The sequence below is a fragment of the Ceratotherium simum genome, chromosome 1 (genome assembly GCF_057802395.1).
Source record: "Ceratotherium simum simum isolate JZ-2026a chromosome 1, ASM5780239v1, whole genome shotgun sequence".
Taxonomy (NCBI): domain Eukaryota; kingdom Metazoa; phylum Chordata; class Mammalia; order Perissodactyla; family Rhinocerotidae; genus Ceratotherium; species Ceratotherium simum.
In genome coordinates, this window is record NC_141900.1 from 91523610 (window position 1) to 91543898 (window position 20289).

At 35.0% G+C, this 20289-nt stretch overlaps 1 protein-coding gene across 3 annotated transcripts in view; it reads left to right on the plus strand.

Moving 5' to 3' along the window:
* NUP205 (nucleoporin 205) overlaps positions 1 to 20289 on the plus strand; it is an 85071-nt gene that overhangs the window by 45919 nt on the left and 18863 nt on the right. Inside the window, exons 23-34 of one of the 3 annotated variants that reach the window (XM_004430727.3) lie at positions 1164 to 1278; positions 3019 to 3168; positions 3744 to 3815; positions 4172 to 4329; positions 4855 to 4935; positions 5596 to 5787; positions 6306 to 6573; positions 6667 to 6765; positions 14331 to 14479; positions 15487 to 15678; positions 16590 to 16711; positions 18345 to 18483. In XM_004430727.3, the coding sequence (XP_004430784.2) occupies positions 1164 to 1278; positions 3019 to 3168; positions 3744 to 3815; positions 4172 to 4329; positions 4855 to 4935; positions 5596 to 5787; positions 6306 to 6573; positions 6667 to 6765; positions 14331 to 14479; positions 15487 to 15678; positions 16590 to 16711; positions 18345 to 18483 (1737 nt within the window). The remainder of the gene's footprint in view (positions 1 to 1163; positions 1279 to 3018; positions 3169 to 3743; positions 3816 to 4171; positions 4330 to 4854; positions 4936 to 5595; positions 5788 to 6305; positions 6574 to 6666; positions 6766 to 14330; positions 14480 to 15486; positions 15679 to 16589; positions 16712 to 18344; positions 18484 to 20289) is intronic. The other 2 variants (XR_015552225.1, XM_087431160.1) reach the window with 2 other exon arrangements.

Below are 20289 nucleotides of genomic sequence, written 5' to 3' on the forward strand. Positions count from 1 at the left end.
AGAAAATAATGTAAACTTGTAAGAAGAGCTTTTAGTTTAAAAATAAATCTGATTATAGTAAAAAGAAATAATTTGAGCATTATTCATCCAGCAGTACAAGGCTTTGGGTGAAGAGGTCAAGACTGAGCCTTGTGCCTTTGCTCTCTTCTCTTTTAGGATGGAGAATTCCTACCTGGCCTTGGGAACTAGGAAGGATATTGGGCATATCCTTGTAACATGGCTTGTTGTGCTTTTGGGATACACTTTTGTGTCCTTCTCTCTCTAACGGCATTGCCTCTCCCACATCTTTGAGAATCTGTTCTTGTATCTTAACTTGCCATCTAATATGAATAACTAATTTTCGTTTTGAGAATTTCAGTATTAGCTTCAATTTTTATTTATAGAGTATCAAAAACAATATCAAAGCTGTTTGAAAAACAAACATATCTACAACAGAACTATTTAAGTTTTAACCCTGTGTTCCCTTCTTATCTTTTTCCTTATGTAGACATATTATTTAGTTATATTCAGTAGACATACAGTTTTGTACCCCCCCATAAGCTTTTTATGCTACTACAATGTAAATTACACTTAGGTTGTTACCGGTGTTTTATTCTGCTTTAATGAGTATCTTTAGTTACCTTTTGTTGTTTTATATTTTTCTTAAGAATGTATTTCTAGATGGATTTACAGTCAGTTGTCGTTACTCGGTTTATAAAGTCATAGCGAACGCTGACCCGTTGCTCCTGGGGAAAACATAGGGTTAGATTCCTGCAAGGGATCCTCTGTTCCTCACATTGTCATCAACTGATGAATACGTAACCTTGGTCTTCAGAAGTCACTTCAAGTAATTTGCTACTAATAATAGTCAAAATACTAAAACTTGTTAATTAACTATATGTATATATATTAATAAATATACTGAAGGTGATTTCAAGTTTAGTCCTATAATAATGTGGTCAGCACTCTTCAATTATATTTCAATACATTTTCTTGAATTAGGATGCCAAGGACTACTTACTGACAACGCTGAGCTTCTGTTTTATACATGTGTTTATCCATTTTGCTTGAGTTATTGTTAGGTCTTAGTTTCCACTTAGTAGATTTAAGTTCACATTTTATCTTAACATGTTTAATTAAAAAAAACTGACTTGGGGTTTTCTTATTTTATTGTAATCCTTTAGGTGATATATCAGTTATGTGCATGCTCTGATACATCTGGTCCTACTATGAGATACTTGAGAACCAGCCAGGATTTCTTATTTTCTCAGTTGCAGCATTTACCATTTTCTAACAAAGGTAGGACATTATTTTCCCTTATTATTATAACGAATTTGTAAAGTCCATGTTGAATAATGCTATTTATACAACATTTGGGGGTAGCAGTTACAGTATTTGTGGAATTCTGTTCTCATTTTGTTATTTTGCTTCTTTGTTACTTAGGGTTGCTTTTGTAATTTGTGCTTGAGAAACATGATGTTTTAGCTGCTAGCATAAAATTATTTAAAAATAGACTGTCAGGGGTGGAATTTGATCCTTTTACTAACACATACAATTTAAAAATTATGTTGAAGGGATAAGAAAATATTTATATAAGATGATTCTGGAAATTTAGATTTTTTTGAGTGAAAATTGTTTCATAAAAGTGTCTGTTTTGCTTTTCTTTCTTGTGTATATATTGAAACCAATTCAGGTCTTGAAATGAAAAATAGAAAACTAATTATGGTGGAAACTATTTATAACTTAGTTTATTGACCTTACCAACACAATTATCCCTAGGTACCTATGTTTTATAGGATTCTACTTTATATAATTTTCTTTTTGATCAGTTTTTAACAATTTTCTGAGTTTGTATTATATCCAGACAGTATTGGTCTATTGAGTTTTTTAAAGTTTATTTGTATCATCTCTGTGTTTTAAGAAATGTAGTCTCACAGATTTCATAATAAATTTCCATTTCTAGTAATTATCAGCTTCTAATTTACTTTTTAGAGTGATGGTGTGAGAGACCTTTGGTAATTATCTAATGACAAAAAATTTTCACTTCATAATAAGTGTATCTTATTTTTAGCCCTAAGATTTTGTTTATGTAAGAAGCTTTTTAAGAAACCATCTTCTATACCTAATTAGAAAGAAAAGTTAATATCATGCCTAGTATCTGTTTTTTTAAAATCAATCTAGCTTTGCCCATTATTATTATTATTAGGTAGTAGTTGTAGTAGTAGTATATGGTGAATTTTATGTTTATGCTCATAATTTAGGACTCCAAAGCCAGGCATATTAAAATAATATTAAATTCAAAAACTTCTATTGTGTAAGTGATTCCCAAACCTAATTATATGTTAAACCAAATGTCCTTGATTATCTTTTTTTTTTTTTTTTCTTTTTTTTTACCCCCCAAAGCCCCAGTAGATAGTTGTATGTCATAGTTGCACATCCTTCTAGTTGCTGTATGTGGGACGCGGCCTCAGCATGGCCGGAGAAGCGGTGCCTCTGTGTGCGCCCGGGATCCGAACCCGGGCCGCCAGCAGCGGAGCACGCGCACTTAACCGCTAAGCCACGGGGCTGGCCCCTGTCCTTGATTATCTTGAGACATCATAAAATTATGCAATTTAAATTTATTTTAATTTTTAAAAATGTATTTGTTTTGTGAAATAAAAATCAAACTGTATGATAGTTTTTTTTTTAAGTTAAATATTTGAGAATTGCTTGGGGTTTAAGTATTAAGTTCCCGTATTAATGTCAAAATAAGACAGACTCAGAGTTTAGTAGATTTGTGTGAAATTATCCTTGCAACAGAAACTTGATTCTCTTTTGTTCTTCGTTTGCTTTTGCTCATCTTTCATAGACATATACTAGCTTATTTTTTCTCCCTTAACATCTGTGTTTTTTTATTTTTTAATTTTACAGAGTGATAAATTATTATGTTGCCAAGTTTCATAAATTATTGACAGTTTTACATGGGAAGGTGTCTGATGAGTTATGTTCTGATCTTGTTTTATTATTCTGAAAGACTAAACTTATGTATTTAATTTCCAGAATATGAAATATCTATGCTGAACCAAATGTCATGGCTGATGAAGACTGCTTCAATAGAACTGAGGATAACTTCTCTGAATCGTCAACGGTCACATACCCAGAGGCTCCTACACCTCTTATTGGATGACATGCCAGTGAAACCATACTCAGGTGAACATGTGAATGTTGGCATTTGTTTTATTGTGCTGCTGACTGGTGTGTGTGAATGTAAGCACAAATCTGAATCTTGTGCTTAGTATGTGATTGTAGGCCAAATGAGTTCTTTCTGCCTTTAAAATTTTTTTCCTTAAAACACAAAATTTAAAAATCATCCCATAATTGTCATTTTTTGAAGAATCCACATTTTGCTATAGTCATATACACAAATATTCAGTGGCGTCTATCACACTGAGCCAGCATGACTCAAGATATTTTAATATGTATTGTACATGCAAATTAAGCATAAACTTTCCTAATCATCTCATTGGCATGATTGAGTCCTGCCTCTTTTGGAGTTCTGATTATCCTCTTTACAGTTGTGAAGTGGATCCCATAGGGATGGAAAGAATTAGATGAATGTTGTTGGTAAGTCCTCATCATCTTTGCATTTTTATTGTCCATTTGCAAAAGGCTCTTTGACTTAGAAACAATGACCTAGAAATAAAATACTCTATGTTTGTTATTTTCAAATAAATTTTACGAGTATGTTGTTTTTTCCTGATGTATCATTGTTGATGCTCCAACAGATGGTGAAGGAGGAATAGAAGATGAAAATAGATCCATCTCTGGGTTCCTTCACTTTGACACTGCTACAAAAGGTAAAGCTCTTTGAATTTGTAATAAATTTTTAGATATATATTAAATTGCTTAAAATTTCAAGAGATAATTATTAAGCCTCTATCTGCAAATTCTGAACTGATATAGACAAGCTATATAAAGGATTGTCATCCAAAAAAATGTTTTTTAATAACTAGGATGATAGGATGGGAAAAATATATTCTTGTAAATGGATGTATTAGAAATAAAATCAAATATAGATTTCAATAGAGTCTTCAGTTTCTAGACTAACGCCCTTTCTGAACATAGTACTGTCTTTGAGAGTGAGCTGAGTACAATGGTTTGCTCTTCTCTTCAATGTCTCAAGTAAAATTGAACTACTTTTTATTATTTCTAGTACGTCGAAAAATTCTAAGTATTCTCGACTCGATTGACTTCAGTCAGGAGATCCCTGAGCCTTTGCAGTTGGATTTCTTTGATCGGGTCCAGATTGAACAAGTTATTGCCAACTGTGAGCACAAGAATTTACGGGGACAGACAGTCTGCAACGTCAAGGTGAGGATTGCTTTAAAGTGTTTGCGGTATCATGTGGTTCAGACTTGGAGTTGTCAGAAAAAAATATAACCATACAGTTGTTGTTTCCTGATAGAGATATTGGTTTATTGGACTGTGGTTTTCATTTTTCAAAGAGCCAGGAAATAAAACTGAATAGGCCACACTAACTTTACCTCTTTAAAAGGTTCCATCTCACCTTCCTCTTAGTAGTCATCTCACCCAGCTGTAACTGTGGAGTGGTTTTAACTATTTGAACTCTCTGTCAGGTAAATTAATGGCCTCACTAGTAGGAAGAAGTTATCCAGGGCATTTGTACTAACTTACCTGCCACAGAGGCTCTTCGGTACCACTCTCTGGAATGTAGGGATACCTAATGTTTTTGACTAGAAACTGGACAGTGCCACTGTTACATTATTAAGGTATCTGAGATTTTCCCTTCAGGGCAGTTTATAGTAATTTCTAGGTGTTATTGTTCTACCAGTGTCTGAATGGTCTTGTTTTTCTTCTCTTTTCCATATTATATAGCTTCTTCATAGGGTTCTTGTAGCTGAAGTAAATGCCCTTCAGGGTATGGCAGCCATAGGACAGAGACCTCTACTAATGGAGGTAAGCCCTATTGAGTTATGTTAGTTTTAACCTTTTAACTACTTAAATTGCTGGTTAGAAGACAAAACAGTAAATTGACTTGTAGTTCATTAATTAGTAAAGTACTTAAAAATTACACTTTAATGGGATCTTTCATTTTTGACTTTATAACTTGTATAAACTGAACTGAAGTTAATGTCTGGATGCCAGGATAAATAACATCTTTTCTGCTAGGCTAGTTAAGAATTTGCAACCTGTCCGTATTGTGTGTTAGACTTCACTTGCTCCCTATCGGTGAAGGAGGAGAGTAATTTGTCATCACAAGTGGGGAGTGATGGGAAAGAGGTCAAGTGGGAAGAACACATACATGGAAACACAGCTGGTGAGGCAAAGAAATAAAAGATGTGTCAGGGAAACATGCCATTGAACTTGGGTTTTAGGCAATGCCAGTGCCCCAGAGTAAGTATAAGTAGACAGTTGCAAGGGGAAAGAAGATGAGGTTAAAAAGCTTATTTTCACCCATACCACCTCGGCTCTGCTGACTGGCATGCATGTGGAAGGTTTCCAAAGCATACTATAAATGTTTTCAGATTAACGGGCAGTGTTAAAAACAGGAACCTGCTGGTAAAAGACATTATTTGCCTATGTGTTAACCTTGTGATTCAATTTCTATGGCTTTAGGAAATCAGCACAATACTTCAGTATGTGGTAGGAAGAAACAAATTGCTGCAGTGTCTTCATGCAAAACGGCATGCGCTAGAGTCATGGAGGCAGCTGGTAGAAATTATACTGACAGCTTGTCCCCAGGACCTCATTCAGTCAGAGGATCGACAACTGATTATTCGTGATATTTTACAAGATGTGCATGATAAGGTGACATACTTCCTAAATTACTTTATACTGCTGAACAAATATTTATATATCATTTAAACATAGTTTGGCACCTCCTTTTTTTCCATTTTAGATTAGGAGTAAATAGAGTTGTGTAATGCCAATGTTAAGACCTCCCTTGAGAAAAGTATTAATTCTGTACAGTAGCAGCTCTCAACTAGAGTGTGTATTAGAATTGTATAGGAAGCTTTTGAAAAATACACATAGACAGATCCCAACCCAGACCTACTGAATGAGACACACTCTAGTGGTGAGGCCATTTATGTGAATTTGCATTAAGAAACCTCTCTAGGGAATTCTGACAGGAATCCCTTCTGGTTAAGAACACGTGTTACCCAGCATCATATTTAAATTTCTCTCTATACATTAGCTTTTATTTTCTTTAAACAATACAGTTCCTTTCTGATAGTCTTATAGTAATTGAAAAGCTCAACATAAAAACGTGTTAGTGACTGTAGCTGAAAGCAAGGTCCTCACTCTGATTTGTCTTTTGCTTTAAGATACTGGATGATGAAGCAGCACAGGAGTTAATGCCGGTGGTAGCAGGCGCTGCGTTCACCCTGACCGCTCACCTAAGCCAAGCCGTTCGCACGGAACAGAAGCAACCATTAGTCCTGGGACCTGGAGAGGCCCATTATGCTTTTATGCTGGATAGTTCTTTCACCTCACCTCCTCCAGCAGAGAACCCAGTGGTGGGTTTTGCTTCTATTGGAGATTCTTCACTTCACATCATATTGAAGAAACTGTTAGACTTCATTTTGAAGACAGGTCTTTTCATATAAATTTTCTATAAATTACAACTTTTGTATTTGTTTTAGCTTTAATTTGTAAAAAGGTTTTTACTTTACTATATCTCCCTAGGTGGCGGATTCCAGCGAGTGAGGACACACCTCTATGGCTCTCTGCTTTATTACTTACAGATTGCCCAGAGACCAGATGAACCAGACACCTTAGAAGCAGGTAGAATTAGATGGATTTCTAATCTTTTCTGTTTTTGGAGATTGGTTACTTTAAATTTAAAAAAGTCACTTTTCCATCTTTTGGCAAGCAAAGCTGTAACTGAGTCTTTATGGGATCATTAAAGTGCTTACTCTGAAGTTGAGGAAGAGTGTTTAGTTTTCTAAAATTATGAAGCTAGGACATGAGTACGTTAAAAACAAACCCTCAAATACTACCTTAGCTTATATATTTATGTGACTCCCTCTCTTGCCTCTGGTCCCACTGAACAATATGCTATATATGCAGTCTACACTGTCTTTCTTCCCCTTTGCTGTACTTCACAGAATGTGTCTAGTTGAATTTTTCTAAATGGCTCTGTTATTCCATTGTATGGAAGTAACATTTATTTAACCATTGGCTTTATTCATAAGCATTTAAATTGTTTCTAATTTTTTGCTATCACAAAAATGCTGCACCAAATATTCTTTTATATGCCTGTGTATTTCTCAAGGAGGATACTTCATGGTAGAACTTCCACATGAAAGAGTATGCACATTTTTATTTTAATGGATTCTACCAAATTCTACCAGTTTAAATTCTCATCAATAGTGTACATGTCTTTTTATACTAATGTGAGGTTTTTCTTGGATAAATTCCAAGAAGTAGAATTTCTTTGTCAAAAGATGTGCATATTTAAAATATTGATAATGCTGCTTTCTGTAATGTAGTTAGCATTTTTAATCAAGAGTAATAATCTGGATTCTTTGGTTTCCAGATACGAAAAATGTTTTTAACTGTTCAGCAGACCAGTATATAATACTCTTTGCCAGCTTGTTCTACTATTTAAGAACTTGTCATAAGCACCTTCTGATAATGGACTCCTTGTGCCCTTCTGAGAACCTTTATGAGTATTCGTTATTTTGTACACAGATTCTTAAAAACCACTCTGTGTGTAAGATCCAGATTATTTCATATTATTCTTTACTGGCTATATATTTTTATGTAATATCTTTCTTAGAAGGTAATAATAGCCAAATGATGTGTTGATAGAAGTGTCCTACCCACTTGAATAACGCATGAAAATATTTTTAAGGTCATTAAAAATAAAAGAATAGTTCAGAGAAGCTTTTTAAACAAATAGGAGGTTTTTTTTAAAGACACCTCACTCATTCTCTTGTCTGAATTTGTTTTTTTTTGTTGTTTTTTTCCTTCCTTTTTTTTTTAATTTTTTGTTTATTGCAGTAACATTGGTTTATAATATTGTGAAAATTTCAGGTGTACATCATTATACTTCTATTTCTGCATAGATTACATCATGTTCACCACCCAAATACTAATTACAACGCATCACCACACACATGTTCCGAATTATCCCTTTCACCCTCCTCCCTCCCCCCTTCCCCTCTGGTAACCACCAATCCAATCTCTGTCCCTATGTGTTTGTTTTTTAACACTGTATTTAGTTGAATTGGCAAAATCACCACTTAACCACTAGGTGGAGCTCTATAACATGCTTTTTATAAGAAGTCATTATCAAGATATGATAAAGCAGTGGGACTATAAAAGAAAATTCGCTTTGTTTTTAATTTTCAAATAATCTTTAGATCATTTTAGAGTAATTTCATTGCTTAATTACTTTTATTCTTAGTCATAATTATTGCTTATTTTGACTTATTTTAAATAGCAAAGTACTTTATTCCTAGATATTAGTGTTTTTAAGTTTCAAATTAGAAATATTAAATTTAATATTTATTGAGCACATACTTTTGTGCCAGCCACTGTATTCTGTTTTGTTTTAAAACAAAAACTGAATTTTTAATGTTTATATACTTATTTTTCCATACTAAATTTTACTTTTACTTTATTTTTAACATAACCATATACATTGGATACTGGGTGGCCTTTTTCTCTGTTTTGTGTAGAAGGAATCTGACTTACAAAGACTAAATGATTTGCTTGTCTGTGATAGATCTGAGAATTAGAATTCAGTTTTCTCGATTTGTAAGAGAATGTTTTCTCTTGACCTTAGCACCTCACATCTTCAACTTTTTGTTTTGCCTTTTTGTAATTTGTAATTTTTTCTTATTGTAATTTGATAGATAATACCTACCAGCAATGTATTTGTAACTCATATCACAAAGGAGTAATTTCTAATACATAAAGAGCACCTAGAAATCAATGACCCAATTGAAAAATGAGCAAAGGGTGTGAGCAGGTAGTTTAGGGAAAAGGAAATTCAAATGGCTCTTAAGCATATAGTTAGTGTTCAGAAAATCGCTATGGGTGGATCCTATCACCTCAAGCTGGCAATGCAGTAGATCTGGAGAGGAACCAAAATATATATTCTTTTGAGAAAATTCTTTAGAGAATTCTTATATGTCTCCTTAATTAGGAACAGTGTAATTAAAATCTGACATTGCTTTTGCATATGTAACCCCTGGGGGTTAGTTGACAGGAGTTGACATCGTGAATATCTCTCTGTGGATTCTTTTCACCTTTTATTTTCTCTCTCTTTTCTACCAGTGACCACTAGAAGAAAATGTGAATAATCTGACCAGAGCCTGAATTTTTAATGTGAAACACAATTGTTATATTCTTAATTTCTTTATTGGTTTGTTTTTTAAGCTATAGTATTATAAAAATATTTCACATTTAAAGACAGATTGATAATGACAAAGATATACATTTTTCAGGATATTTTTAATCATATTAATGTTTTCAATAGAAGTTTATTTATAAAGCCAACCTATAAAGTCATGATAACACTTTGGTGTAGAGGATGTAGTGCATCCTCCTTAGTTTTATTTCCGTGAGATTAGTGCTGTGTGAATGTTCTGTTGTAATTTCAGTAAAATGGATTACGTTGCTTTTAAAACAGATTCATTATGAACTTTCCATTTTCTAGGAGCTTATCATTCAACTTTATGACTGATTGACATAGCTGTATGGAAGATGTCAGTTTGAATTCTTAATTTTAAAATTGTTGCAATTTTAAGAACTTTTATTATAAGCTTTTCTCATATGTTCTGTTTTCCTTTAAATTGGCTTTTCTTTTTCCTTACATTTGACAAGTTAATGGTATTCAGCAGTATCTTTTATTTATAAGTAAGAATTAGGAATTATAGTAAGAATAAGAAGTTTTCTGCTCTGCTCATAGTTTTTTTTTTTGGGCTATTGTGACTTTTGAGCAAGAATATTCTTGTTCTTTTTTTACGAAACCATAATATCCATTCATCTTTTTTTGGTGAGGAAGATTGGCCCTGAGCTAACATCCGTTGCCAATCTTCTTCTTTTTGCTTGAGGAAGATCATCCCTGAGCTAACATCCGTGCCTATCTTCCTCTATTTTTTTGTACATGGGATGCCGTGACAGCATGGCTTGATGAGCGGTGCATAGGTCCGCGCCCAGGATCCGAACCCACGAACCCCGGGCTGTGGAAGTGGAGTGCGTGAACTTAAGCACTAAGCCACCGGGCCAGTCCCTCCATTCATCTTTTTAAAAGAGAAGATTAGAGAGCTGGCCCTGATGGCCTAGTGGTTAAAGTTCAGTGTGTTCCACTTCAGTGGCCTGGGTTTGGTTCCTGGGCACGGAACCACACCACTCGTCTGTCAGTAGCCATGCTGAGGCGGTGGCTCACATAGAAGAACTAGAAGGACTTACAACTATAATATTCAACTACGTACTAGGGCTTTGGGGAGGAAAAAAGAAAAGGGAAGAAGATTAGAAAACAACTGTTGCCTTTATTAAATTTTTCAGAATCCTATCCTGAGATTTTCAATTGTTATGGTCTAGGCATTAGTATGATCTGGAATTATAGCACAAGTACACCTAAGATTTTAGTCACAAAGTAGTGGGCCTAAAAGGATTTCGTAGAGCATCTTGCATGTTGTTGACACTGTTTTTTTGAGTCTGACTCCAATAAGTGACTTAAAAACACTAGCTGTAGTTATGAATGTGTGTGTGTAGTAAGTACAGGCTTTTTGCTTGATGTGAATTTGGATGTACATTTCTCACCATTCCTTTTATTTTTATTTATTTTTTTTTTTTTAAAGATTTTATTTATTTATTTTTCCCCCAAAGCCCCAGTACATAGTTGTCTGTCATAGCTGCACATCCTTCTAGTTGCTGTATGTGGGACGCGGCCTCAGCATGGCTGGAGGAGTGGTGCCTCGGTGCGCACCCGGGATCCGAACCCGGGCCGCCGGCAGCGGAGCGCACGCACTTAACCGCTAAGCCCACGGGGCCGGCCCTCTTTTATTTTTTTTTAACCTGAGTCAGGTCTTAGAAGCTTAGAACCTCACTAAAAATTAATAATCAGGTATTTAAAAAAGTATTTTAGCTTTTATTTTGTATTTCAAAATAAATATTGATTGTAAGAAGTTTAGAGCATACTAATAAACAAAAGGAAGAAAAAAGTCCCACATTCTACTCTTCTAAGACAACTGTCACAACATTTTGGTTATAGCCAGCCATCTTTTTGTATTGATTTATAACCTCCCTTTTCTTTCCACTCAGTATTTTATGAACTTTAAATAAATTAAATAACATTTTTAATAGCTTTATAGATTTTACTACTTATCAGATATACCATAATTTATTTATCTTACCCATTTTTGGACATTTAGATTATTTCCAGTTTTTCACAACACAAACAAAAATCAATAATCATTTGGTGGTTGATTATTTTCAGTTGTTCCAGAAAGCAGGAAACATTAATTGAGTTCTTGTTTTCATACTGCTTATATTCTAGTAGAAATGGCAATAGATGTATTGATAAAACAATAAGTGTTAAATTGGATGATATAGACCAGATGCCAGCAAATTTTTTCTGGAAAGGGCCAGATAGTAAGTATTTTAGGCTTTGCAAGCCATATGCTCTTTTGCAACTACTCAGCTCTGCCATTCCAGTGCGAAAGCAGCCAGAGACAATGTGCAAACGAATGACCAGGGCTATGTTGCGTTAAGACTTTATTTATGAAAACAGGTGGCATGCTGGTCAGATTTTGCCCATGGGCTTTAGTTTGCGGGCCCCAAGTCTAAATTATAAGAGTTAAGAAGAGAAAGGAAATCAAGACTTTTGCTGGACTTTGTGAGGAGAGTTGCATTTACATAAGAATAAATGGAGGGCTTTTCAGGCAAGGCCCAAACTAGAAGGGAGTAAAGAATGAGGAGGATGTCTTGGCTATGAGCAAGGGAGAAGGTTGATGGAAAATAAAATCAAGTAGAGGGGGTAGGACCATATTATTAATCACCTTGCAAGTGAAACTGCAGTGTTAAAGCTAGTCGAATTAAGCAATAGATAGCCATTTAAAATTACAGAGAAAAGTGATATAAAGAAGTTGGTATTTAGAAAACTTTATATGGCAGTGATTTACAAGGTATGTTGGAAGAAGGGACAGATTGGAGTATAAGAAACCAACTTGGTGGTTTCTAATGAATTAATTTATCCTCCAAAAATGAAAATTTAAAAGAAAGTTCTAATTAAATTGCAGACTTAGATTTTTCTTATTTCTAGGTGGTGCTGTTAATAAATAATATGTGCAACTTTGAGATTTAGTCACAATTTGAAAGCGGAAGTCAAGTATTTCTTTGATACTTCACTGATCTTCTGCAAACCACTGTTTTTCAGATTTCACTATGAAGCCCTAGGAGTTCCTGCAGAGGCACCTCAGGGGTTATGTGGAAGAGTCTGTAGAGTGATGTGTCAGCATCTCTCTACCCTCATTTCAACCACCTTTGAAATAAGGAAATCTGTGACTAAAAATGTTAAACCTATGAAGTAGTGGCTTTCAAACTTTTACTCAAAGGCTTTATTCAAACAGAATTTTGTGGCAATCCCATGTGTAAAACAGAAGAGAGGATGCTAGAGCTCCTCAGGCTGGGTTCCTGAAAGCACCGCATCCTGAGGGCATCGGGTGGCATCCCTGGAGCAGTGTTTCTGAACTGTCTCTAAGCTGTCAGTCAGTCAGTAATTAATATTTGAGCTTCTCTGGGCTAGCCACTGTGCTAAATACTGGGAAGATAGTACTAGACAAGACAGAATCCCATTATTCAATAAGCTTACGTCCAGTGTGGGGAGACAGAGAACAAGCATGGAAACCAAAAAATAATACAATCTGAGGTAAATAAGTACTATGGAGAAAATCAAGTAGTACTCTGATACTGTGTGTGTGTAGGGAGTGTTGGATATAGTTGAAGAAGTGATAATGGATAGAAGCTGGAATGATGAAGAAGAGAGCCATGCTAAGATCTGGGGAAGAACATAAAGAACTGCTAGTGCAAAGATCCTGAGACTGAAGTCAATGGTGAATTTGAGGAGCAGAAAGGCTAGTGTGGTGACAGCGTGGTGGAGGAGGTGGAGGGTGGAAAGAGATGAGATTGAGGAGTAGATGGGACCAGATGACCTGAGGGAGTGACATGATTGAGAAACATAAAAATTTCCTACCCTCCTTGACACTATTTGAAATTAAAAATAAGTATGACTAAAAATCAAAGTAGTGGTAGAAATATTTAGGGAAAAATATTATTAAAACTCTGAAGGTTTGCCTGCTGCAAACTTTATAGTAGAATATAGACCACAATATTACTTTTATTTTTCATGATTAAGCCTGCTTCATTTTTACTCTCCATTCCGATCAATCTTGATTGATTGATTGATCAGATCAATTCTGATCTGATTTTGAGAAGCTTTCCCCAATTTAAAAACTGCTGCTATGTAATAGTTGGAAAAAAAGTCATAAGATTAGTTTCAAATACAGTTATTGCTTTATGTATTTATGAAACTTTTCTAAAAAGTTTACATGAATCTTATGTAAAACGTATGATCATATCTTTAATTATTGTACATTTAAATTACTTTCATAACAGGTATGCTTTTCCTTTTTAAAAGTTTTTCAATTAAAAAACAAGAGAATAAAAATATCTGATTTTTTGGAAGCAGATTCTTATTTACTTTGTACCTGATTCTTTCTAGCCAAATTCTCATAGATCTCAGTAAAAGATAAAAATAGGTTGATTAGCAGAATAAATACAGGATATTGGTTCTCTTGGAGTTGCATAATCCATTTTGATTTCTTTTTTTTTTTTTTCGAGGAAGATTAGCCCTGAGCTAACATCTGTTGCCAATCTTCCTCTTTTTTTTTCTTTTTTCTCCCCAAAGCCCCAGTAGGTAGTTGTATATCATAGTCATAGAGTTGTGGCTCTTCTGTGTGGGATGCCACCTCAGCATGGCTTGATGAGCGGTGAGTAGGTCTGCACCCAGGATCTGAACTGACGAACCGCAAGCCCCTGAAGCGGAACACACGAACTTAACTGCTGTGCCACCAGGCTGGCCCCCATTTTGATTTCTTTAAGAATAGTTTATCCTTTTCCTTATACATGCATGGAATTGTTGTCTTAGTCTACATGCATGGAATATGTGCATTGTGTTCTTAAAGTTTACTTGCCCGGACTCGGGTTGGTGGGCCTTGGTATACATACAGTAATGGAAGGATTTTTTGTTTTTGTTGTATATGAGGTGTAATTACTCAGTTGCCAAACTGCTTTGTATTGGAGTGTTTTAAATTTTTCTATTATAACCCCTTTAGCCAAGAAAACTATGTGGGAAAGGCTGACAGCTCCTGAGGATGTATTTAGTAAATTACAGCGAGAAAACATAGCCATCATTGAGGGCTACGGCGCTGCCCTCATGGAAGTGGTCTGTCGAGATGCTTGTGATGGTCATGAGATTGGAAGGGTACAGTAACTCCTGTTTAGTATTATAAGTGAATAAATATTTTGACTTATTAAGGTATAAACTGAATCAACTTTTCAAATGTATGTTACATGTTGAGATTATTTTCTGCAATATATTTTAGTGAATTTGCTTATTTGCTGTAATTTGTAATTTATATTTTGTTTATTCATTTGTTTTGTTTAATTCTGTTCAGAATCTCAATTAGGTCAGAATTTTCCCTCAGAATAATCTTTTTACTGATTTTGAGGTTCGTCTTACACTGGTAGAAACAACAGAGATGCTGCTTAATAAAGATCTTTGGTTAAGAGAATGCTGGATAAACAGCTTTTATACTGAATGTATCTTTCTCTACTTTGTGGAGGAGAATTTGCATTTATATTTCTTTAAAATATTGTGGCATACTGGTGATAATTGAGTGAGAAGATAACTTCCTGCTAGTGGAAAATAATATAGCATTTGAATCACGTTTTTGAAGGCCATGGGAAACAGGATTTTAAGAAATAGGGTAAAATATAAACTGTGCAGTAAATTCTCACTTATGTTAAAAAATGTTTGAGTGTTTTTATGCATAGAAGAAAGACTGGGAGGAGATAGACCAAAATGGATTAACTGTGTTTATCAGACTGTGTATTTTATATACTTTTCTATGTTTCCTATAATGAGCATGTAAAACTTTACAATTAGGGGAAAAAAGCTATTTTTAAAGATCCTTTTCCTCTAACAAGTAATGTTTAGATTCTACTAAAATATATTTAATGCCATTATTTTAATGTATTAGGTTTTGTTTCAGAAATATAACTTTACCCTGAAATTTTTCCTTTTATTAATAAATCGAGATTCTGTATACATAGCTTTCAATTTCTCAAAAAAATAACAAACGAAAGTTTTATTGCAAGCAACCATTCTCTTTGTAAGAAAAGTTATATTATTTCCAGATAAAGACAGTTTCTGTTGTTGATTTTGGTAGCCATCTCCATGTTTTGGACTTTGATTTATTCTTCCTTCAGATGCTGGCCCTGGCTCTCCTTGATCGAATTGTCTCCGTTGATAAGCAGCAGCAGTGGCTTTTGTATCTTTCTAACAGTGGCTATTTGAAGGTGCTTGTGGACAGCTTGGTAGAAGATGACCATACTTTGCAGAGCTTACTCACTCCACAACCTCCCCTTTTAAAAGCCCTGTATACTTATGAATCGAAAATGGTAAGGCTTTATATTCATTTGAAGTTAGATCAACAGCTTATTTCCTCTTAGGGCTGCAGAGGTGTTAAAGAACATTAATGTGGCCTACATTTTGAATATTTCTATGATGTAAGCTGTCATCATTTCTAAGGGGTTTTAAATTTGGGGACATGTGCTAGAAATATATCTTCTAAGCATGCCAAAGTTGGGTTGAAATGATCCTGAGAGGGTTAGTTGGGTGATGGGACTGCTGCTTACTTACTCAGGTTGCTGCTGCTGGTGAGTAATATGATACTCAGTACTCTATGAGGAGAGCAGTGAGCAAAACTGTCCTTCCACCACAAAATTTAGACTATATTAGTTGCCTGTTGAACATTCCAGTGTAGATATGCTGGTTGTACTTTAAACACAGGATTTTCAATACAGTATATAATTCATCATTTCCTTTCCTCCAAATCTGTTTTAATTTCTCCGTTTCCTCCTAGTTAAAAATATCACGATGTCATGATAATAGAAGCACTAAAGTCTTAGATTCTTTATTAACTCTTTTTTTCCCTCATTCATTCATTTATTCAACAAGTATTTATTAAATACCTATTATATGCCTGGCGTGGCATTAGGTACTAGAAATACACCTGTGAGCAAAACAATCATCCCTCCCCTCCATAAGCCCACATGATGATAACAGAAACTACAGTTTAGTTGAATATTTATGCAAGGCACTGTATGTGGCACTTGAGATATGCTGTGCCATTTAATCCTCATGAAAATCCTATGAGAAAGGTGGTATGATATGCCCCTTCATAGCTAGCTCAGAATTTCTCTTTAGTGATGATTGAAGATGAGATATGTGCCATGAGAGAGTCTCATTTTTATTTGAGGCCCTTGGGTATGGTTTCTGTACTTATGATTTTCCTTTTGTAACTTCTTAGGCATTTCTCACAAGAGTGGCTAAGATACAGCAGGGCGCTTTAGAGCTCCTGAGGTCTGGGGTCATTGTGAGACTGGCACAATGCCAAGTCTATGACATGCGCCCAGAAATGGACCCACAGGGGTAAGTGTCCATATAGATTGGTTTTATTAAGTTCCTAGTAAAGGATTATTAAGGAAAAAAGAAATTCCAAATGTAATTTTGCCACTGGTTTATAATCCTGTTTGAGCAGTACTCTTTCATCTTGATGATTTTTTTTTGGCCATACACCCCTGCCATTTACTAATAAATGGAAGTTGCTGATAAAGGTAAAAGTGAGTAGGGACCTAATGCTTTCCATTTTAGAACAGTAGTGTAAGAGGGAGATGGAAGAGCATTTTGTTAGTAAATGTTTTTCTTCCCAACTTTATTGTTTTGTTCAATAGAAATACATGTTTTCAGTTCTGGTGGTCTTTTAAAGTATTATAGTGAAATTATAATTTGTTGTGGATTTCCTATTCCTGATGACTTTAATAGTATTTTATACTTTTCTCATTTTAACATTTTACCAACTGCTTGCTAATTTGAAAGTTTCAAGTCACATTATTTTAAGTTTCAAGCTTTTTAGCAGATTTCTCAGTTCAGTTTGAATATGGATTTTCTTTTTCCTTTTTTGTCTACATGGATGCAACATTGTTAGGCAGATAGCATACCCTCGTAGCCGTAAATAACACTGAGGTCAGTTTTACTAATTTTCTTCAAAAGATCCATTGCTAAATTGAATATTTGAGTTTTCAGGTTTAACTATAGAACTAGATTACCTCCAGAAAAAAAATTTTTTTTTTGTGAGGAAGATCAGCCCTGAGCTAACATCCATGCCAATCTTCGTCTTTTTTTTGCTGAGGAAGACTGGCCCTGGGTAACATCCGTGCCCATCTTCCTCCACTTTATATGGGATGCCACCACAGCATGGCCTGACAAGCGGTGCAGCGGTGCGCGCCCGGGATCCGAACCTGGGCCGCCAGCAGCGGAGCGCGCGCACTTAACCACTGCGCCATGGGGCTGGCCCCCCAAAATTCTTGTTTATATTGCTTTCTAAAGTTTTAAACATGAGAGTTATTTATTTTCACCTTAGGTGAGGAGGATTGAGTTAATTACATTTCTCAGTTCATGGCATATTATTATCACTTGTCTGTGCAAAGCTTTTCTCTTATTTTATTTATTTCCTTTTTTTCCATATCCTGCTGTTATTCCCTTCTCTTCAACATGCAACCATGTTCTTTTGTCTAAAAATTTAAATATAAACATTTACAATAAATAATACTTTATTAATACAATGTTCTGAGACCTAATCTTAAAAGTTGTGATTTTGCAACCTCATTTTAACTTTTTAAAATCTTGGTTTTTTTTAATATAATGGACAATGTAGATTCTTTTTTGGCTTTGGGTATAGGACAGGGAAATTTGGGGAAGGTAACTTTTGTTTTTATCTATTTCTTACTCATAGTCTCTATGGCCCAAGGGAACATTTAGAGTAGAATAAAGATGTTTAAGAAATTTCAAGCATTGTCTTTTCAGATTATACAGATTTTCGTTACTAAGATTTTTCAAAATTCAAATAACTCCATTTTTACTGTCTATATGGGATGCAGAGTACTCATTAGTACTCTTAATCAGCCACCTGTGAATGTGTGCGGTGGAGATGGTCAGGGACTGCTAGAGAGTACCTTAACTCTTGGGCTGTTGCTCTCTCCTTGCTCGGTGGAAATGAATGCAGCATGTTTGGCATGCAAGACCCCCCCGTGTTCATCCCTACTCCGGTGGACCGGTATCGTCAGATTCTCCTCCCAGCTCTCCGCTTGTGCCAGGTCATCCTCACATCTAGCATGGCCCAGCACTTGCAGGCAGCAGGGCAGGTAAGAGGAATCCTTAGTGAGGAAATCGTCTGGTGCAAAATCCTCATTTTACATATGCCGAAACCCTAGGCATAGAAAGCGCTAAGTGAATTTACCTTAATCATACTGTTTGTGGCAGACCTGGGTATCCAAAACAGGCCCCTTATACTTTGCTCTGAACGTCACTGGCCTGTTTTTTACTCGTGTTTGAAACACTATAGCTAATTAATAGAAGACTGAGATGGAAAGCAAGAGATCTAAATTTGTTCTTCTGTAAAAGGAAGCAGTTATTGTGATAGGAATAAGCGGACTTCTAAAATGTAATTTAACCAGGTATTTATTGAGAGGAGGCTATACACTGTATTAGGCCTTGTAGCAAATACAAAAGATAGATGATAATGCCACATTTACTTGTGATATTTAGAGAATGAAGTAATTTAAATAAGTGAATTTTCTAACTAATGTAATTTTTTTTCTTTGAGCACTAGAAATTAGTTTTATTTTCATTGCTTTTCAGTAAAACCTTCAAAAAATATATTTGTTTCTTTAAACCAATAGTACAATATATAATTTAGCCTTTTACTGGTTAATTAGGCTTATCATTATGAATCTACAGTCTTTTGTTGTGTTGCTCTATTATTGTGATACCCTCAGGAGCTGTGTCCTAATGATTTGTGGTAATTTTATCTGCTTCCCCTGCTGTCAGGCTTCAGGCTTATCTCACCAAGGTAGAATGCTGCTGTTTCTGATGTGGCACCTTATTTTATACTGTATTAGTCTAGGTGACATCCTACCCCTTTTATATCTGGCCTTTGAGTCAGTTCTTTAAAACTCAAAGACTTTCCTTGTCTTCTACTTCATTGAGATTAAGATTTTTTAGTAGAATTGGGATATTGTGATATAAGATATTGGTTCTTCAGCACCAGTCTTGACTGACTATAGCAGAATGCCCTGAGGAGCTTCTTGAAAAAATACAGACTAGTGGGCAAGCCCTGGTGGCCTAGTGGTTAAGTTCAGTGCGCTCCGCTTCGGCGGCCTAAGTTTGGTTCCCAGGCGTGAACCTACACCACTCATCTGTCAGTGGCCATGCTGTGGTGGTGGCTCACATACAAAAAGAGGAAGATTGGCAGCAAATGTTAGCTCAAGGGGAATCTTCCTCAGCAAAAAAAAAAAAAATAGATTACTGAGTTCTCTGTTCAGCAATTATGGGCTAAGGCCAGGAATCTGTATTTAAAAATAAAAGAGGTCACAATTCCTGAGTGATTCAGATGTTCATCTTGTTTTGGCATAGTCTCTGCCTTCAAGGCATTTATAACCTAGTTGAGGAGATGTCATATGTGAAAATAATTAGAGTCTTCATGACAGTACACTATAAAATGGAAGGACAGAGTTCGGAGGTCAGAATTTTTATCTCATTCATATTTAGCATATCAAAAGGAGCATTAAACAAAAGCTTTCATGTGATTATCCCCATGTCACACTAGTCAGAATATCATAGAGCAACTTGAATTCAATAAGTCATTTTTATACCCACTCATTTTAAACTCACGTTCTAGTTCCATTTGGACAAAAAAAATAGAAGTCAAATAATGGTTTTCATAGAGTAATTCTAAGTTATATTATAGTCTTCTATAGTAGCCTCTAAATATATTAATTTCTGAACTTTGAAATAATCTTTATCTTTAGCTTTCTTATGAATTTTAGGTACATGTTTCCTTCTTGAAGGAATAAACTAAGTGCAAAAGACAAATGCTTATGTAATATTTTTCCTCACTACATTGAATTACTTCAATGTTATTAAAAAGATGTTATAAATTTATAATATAC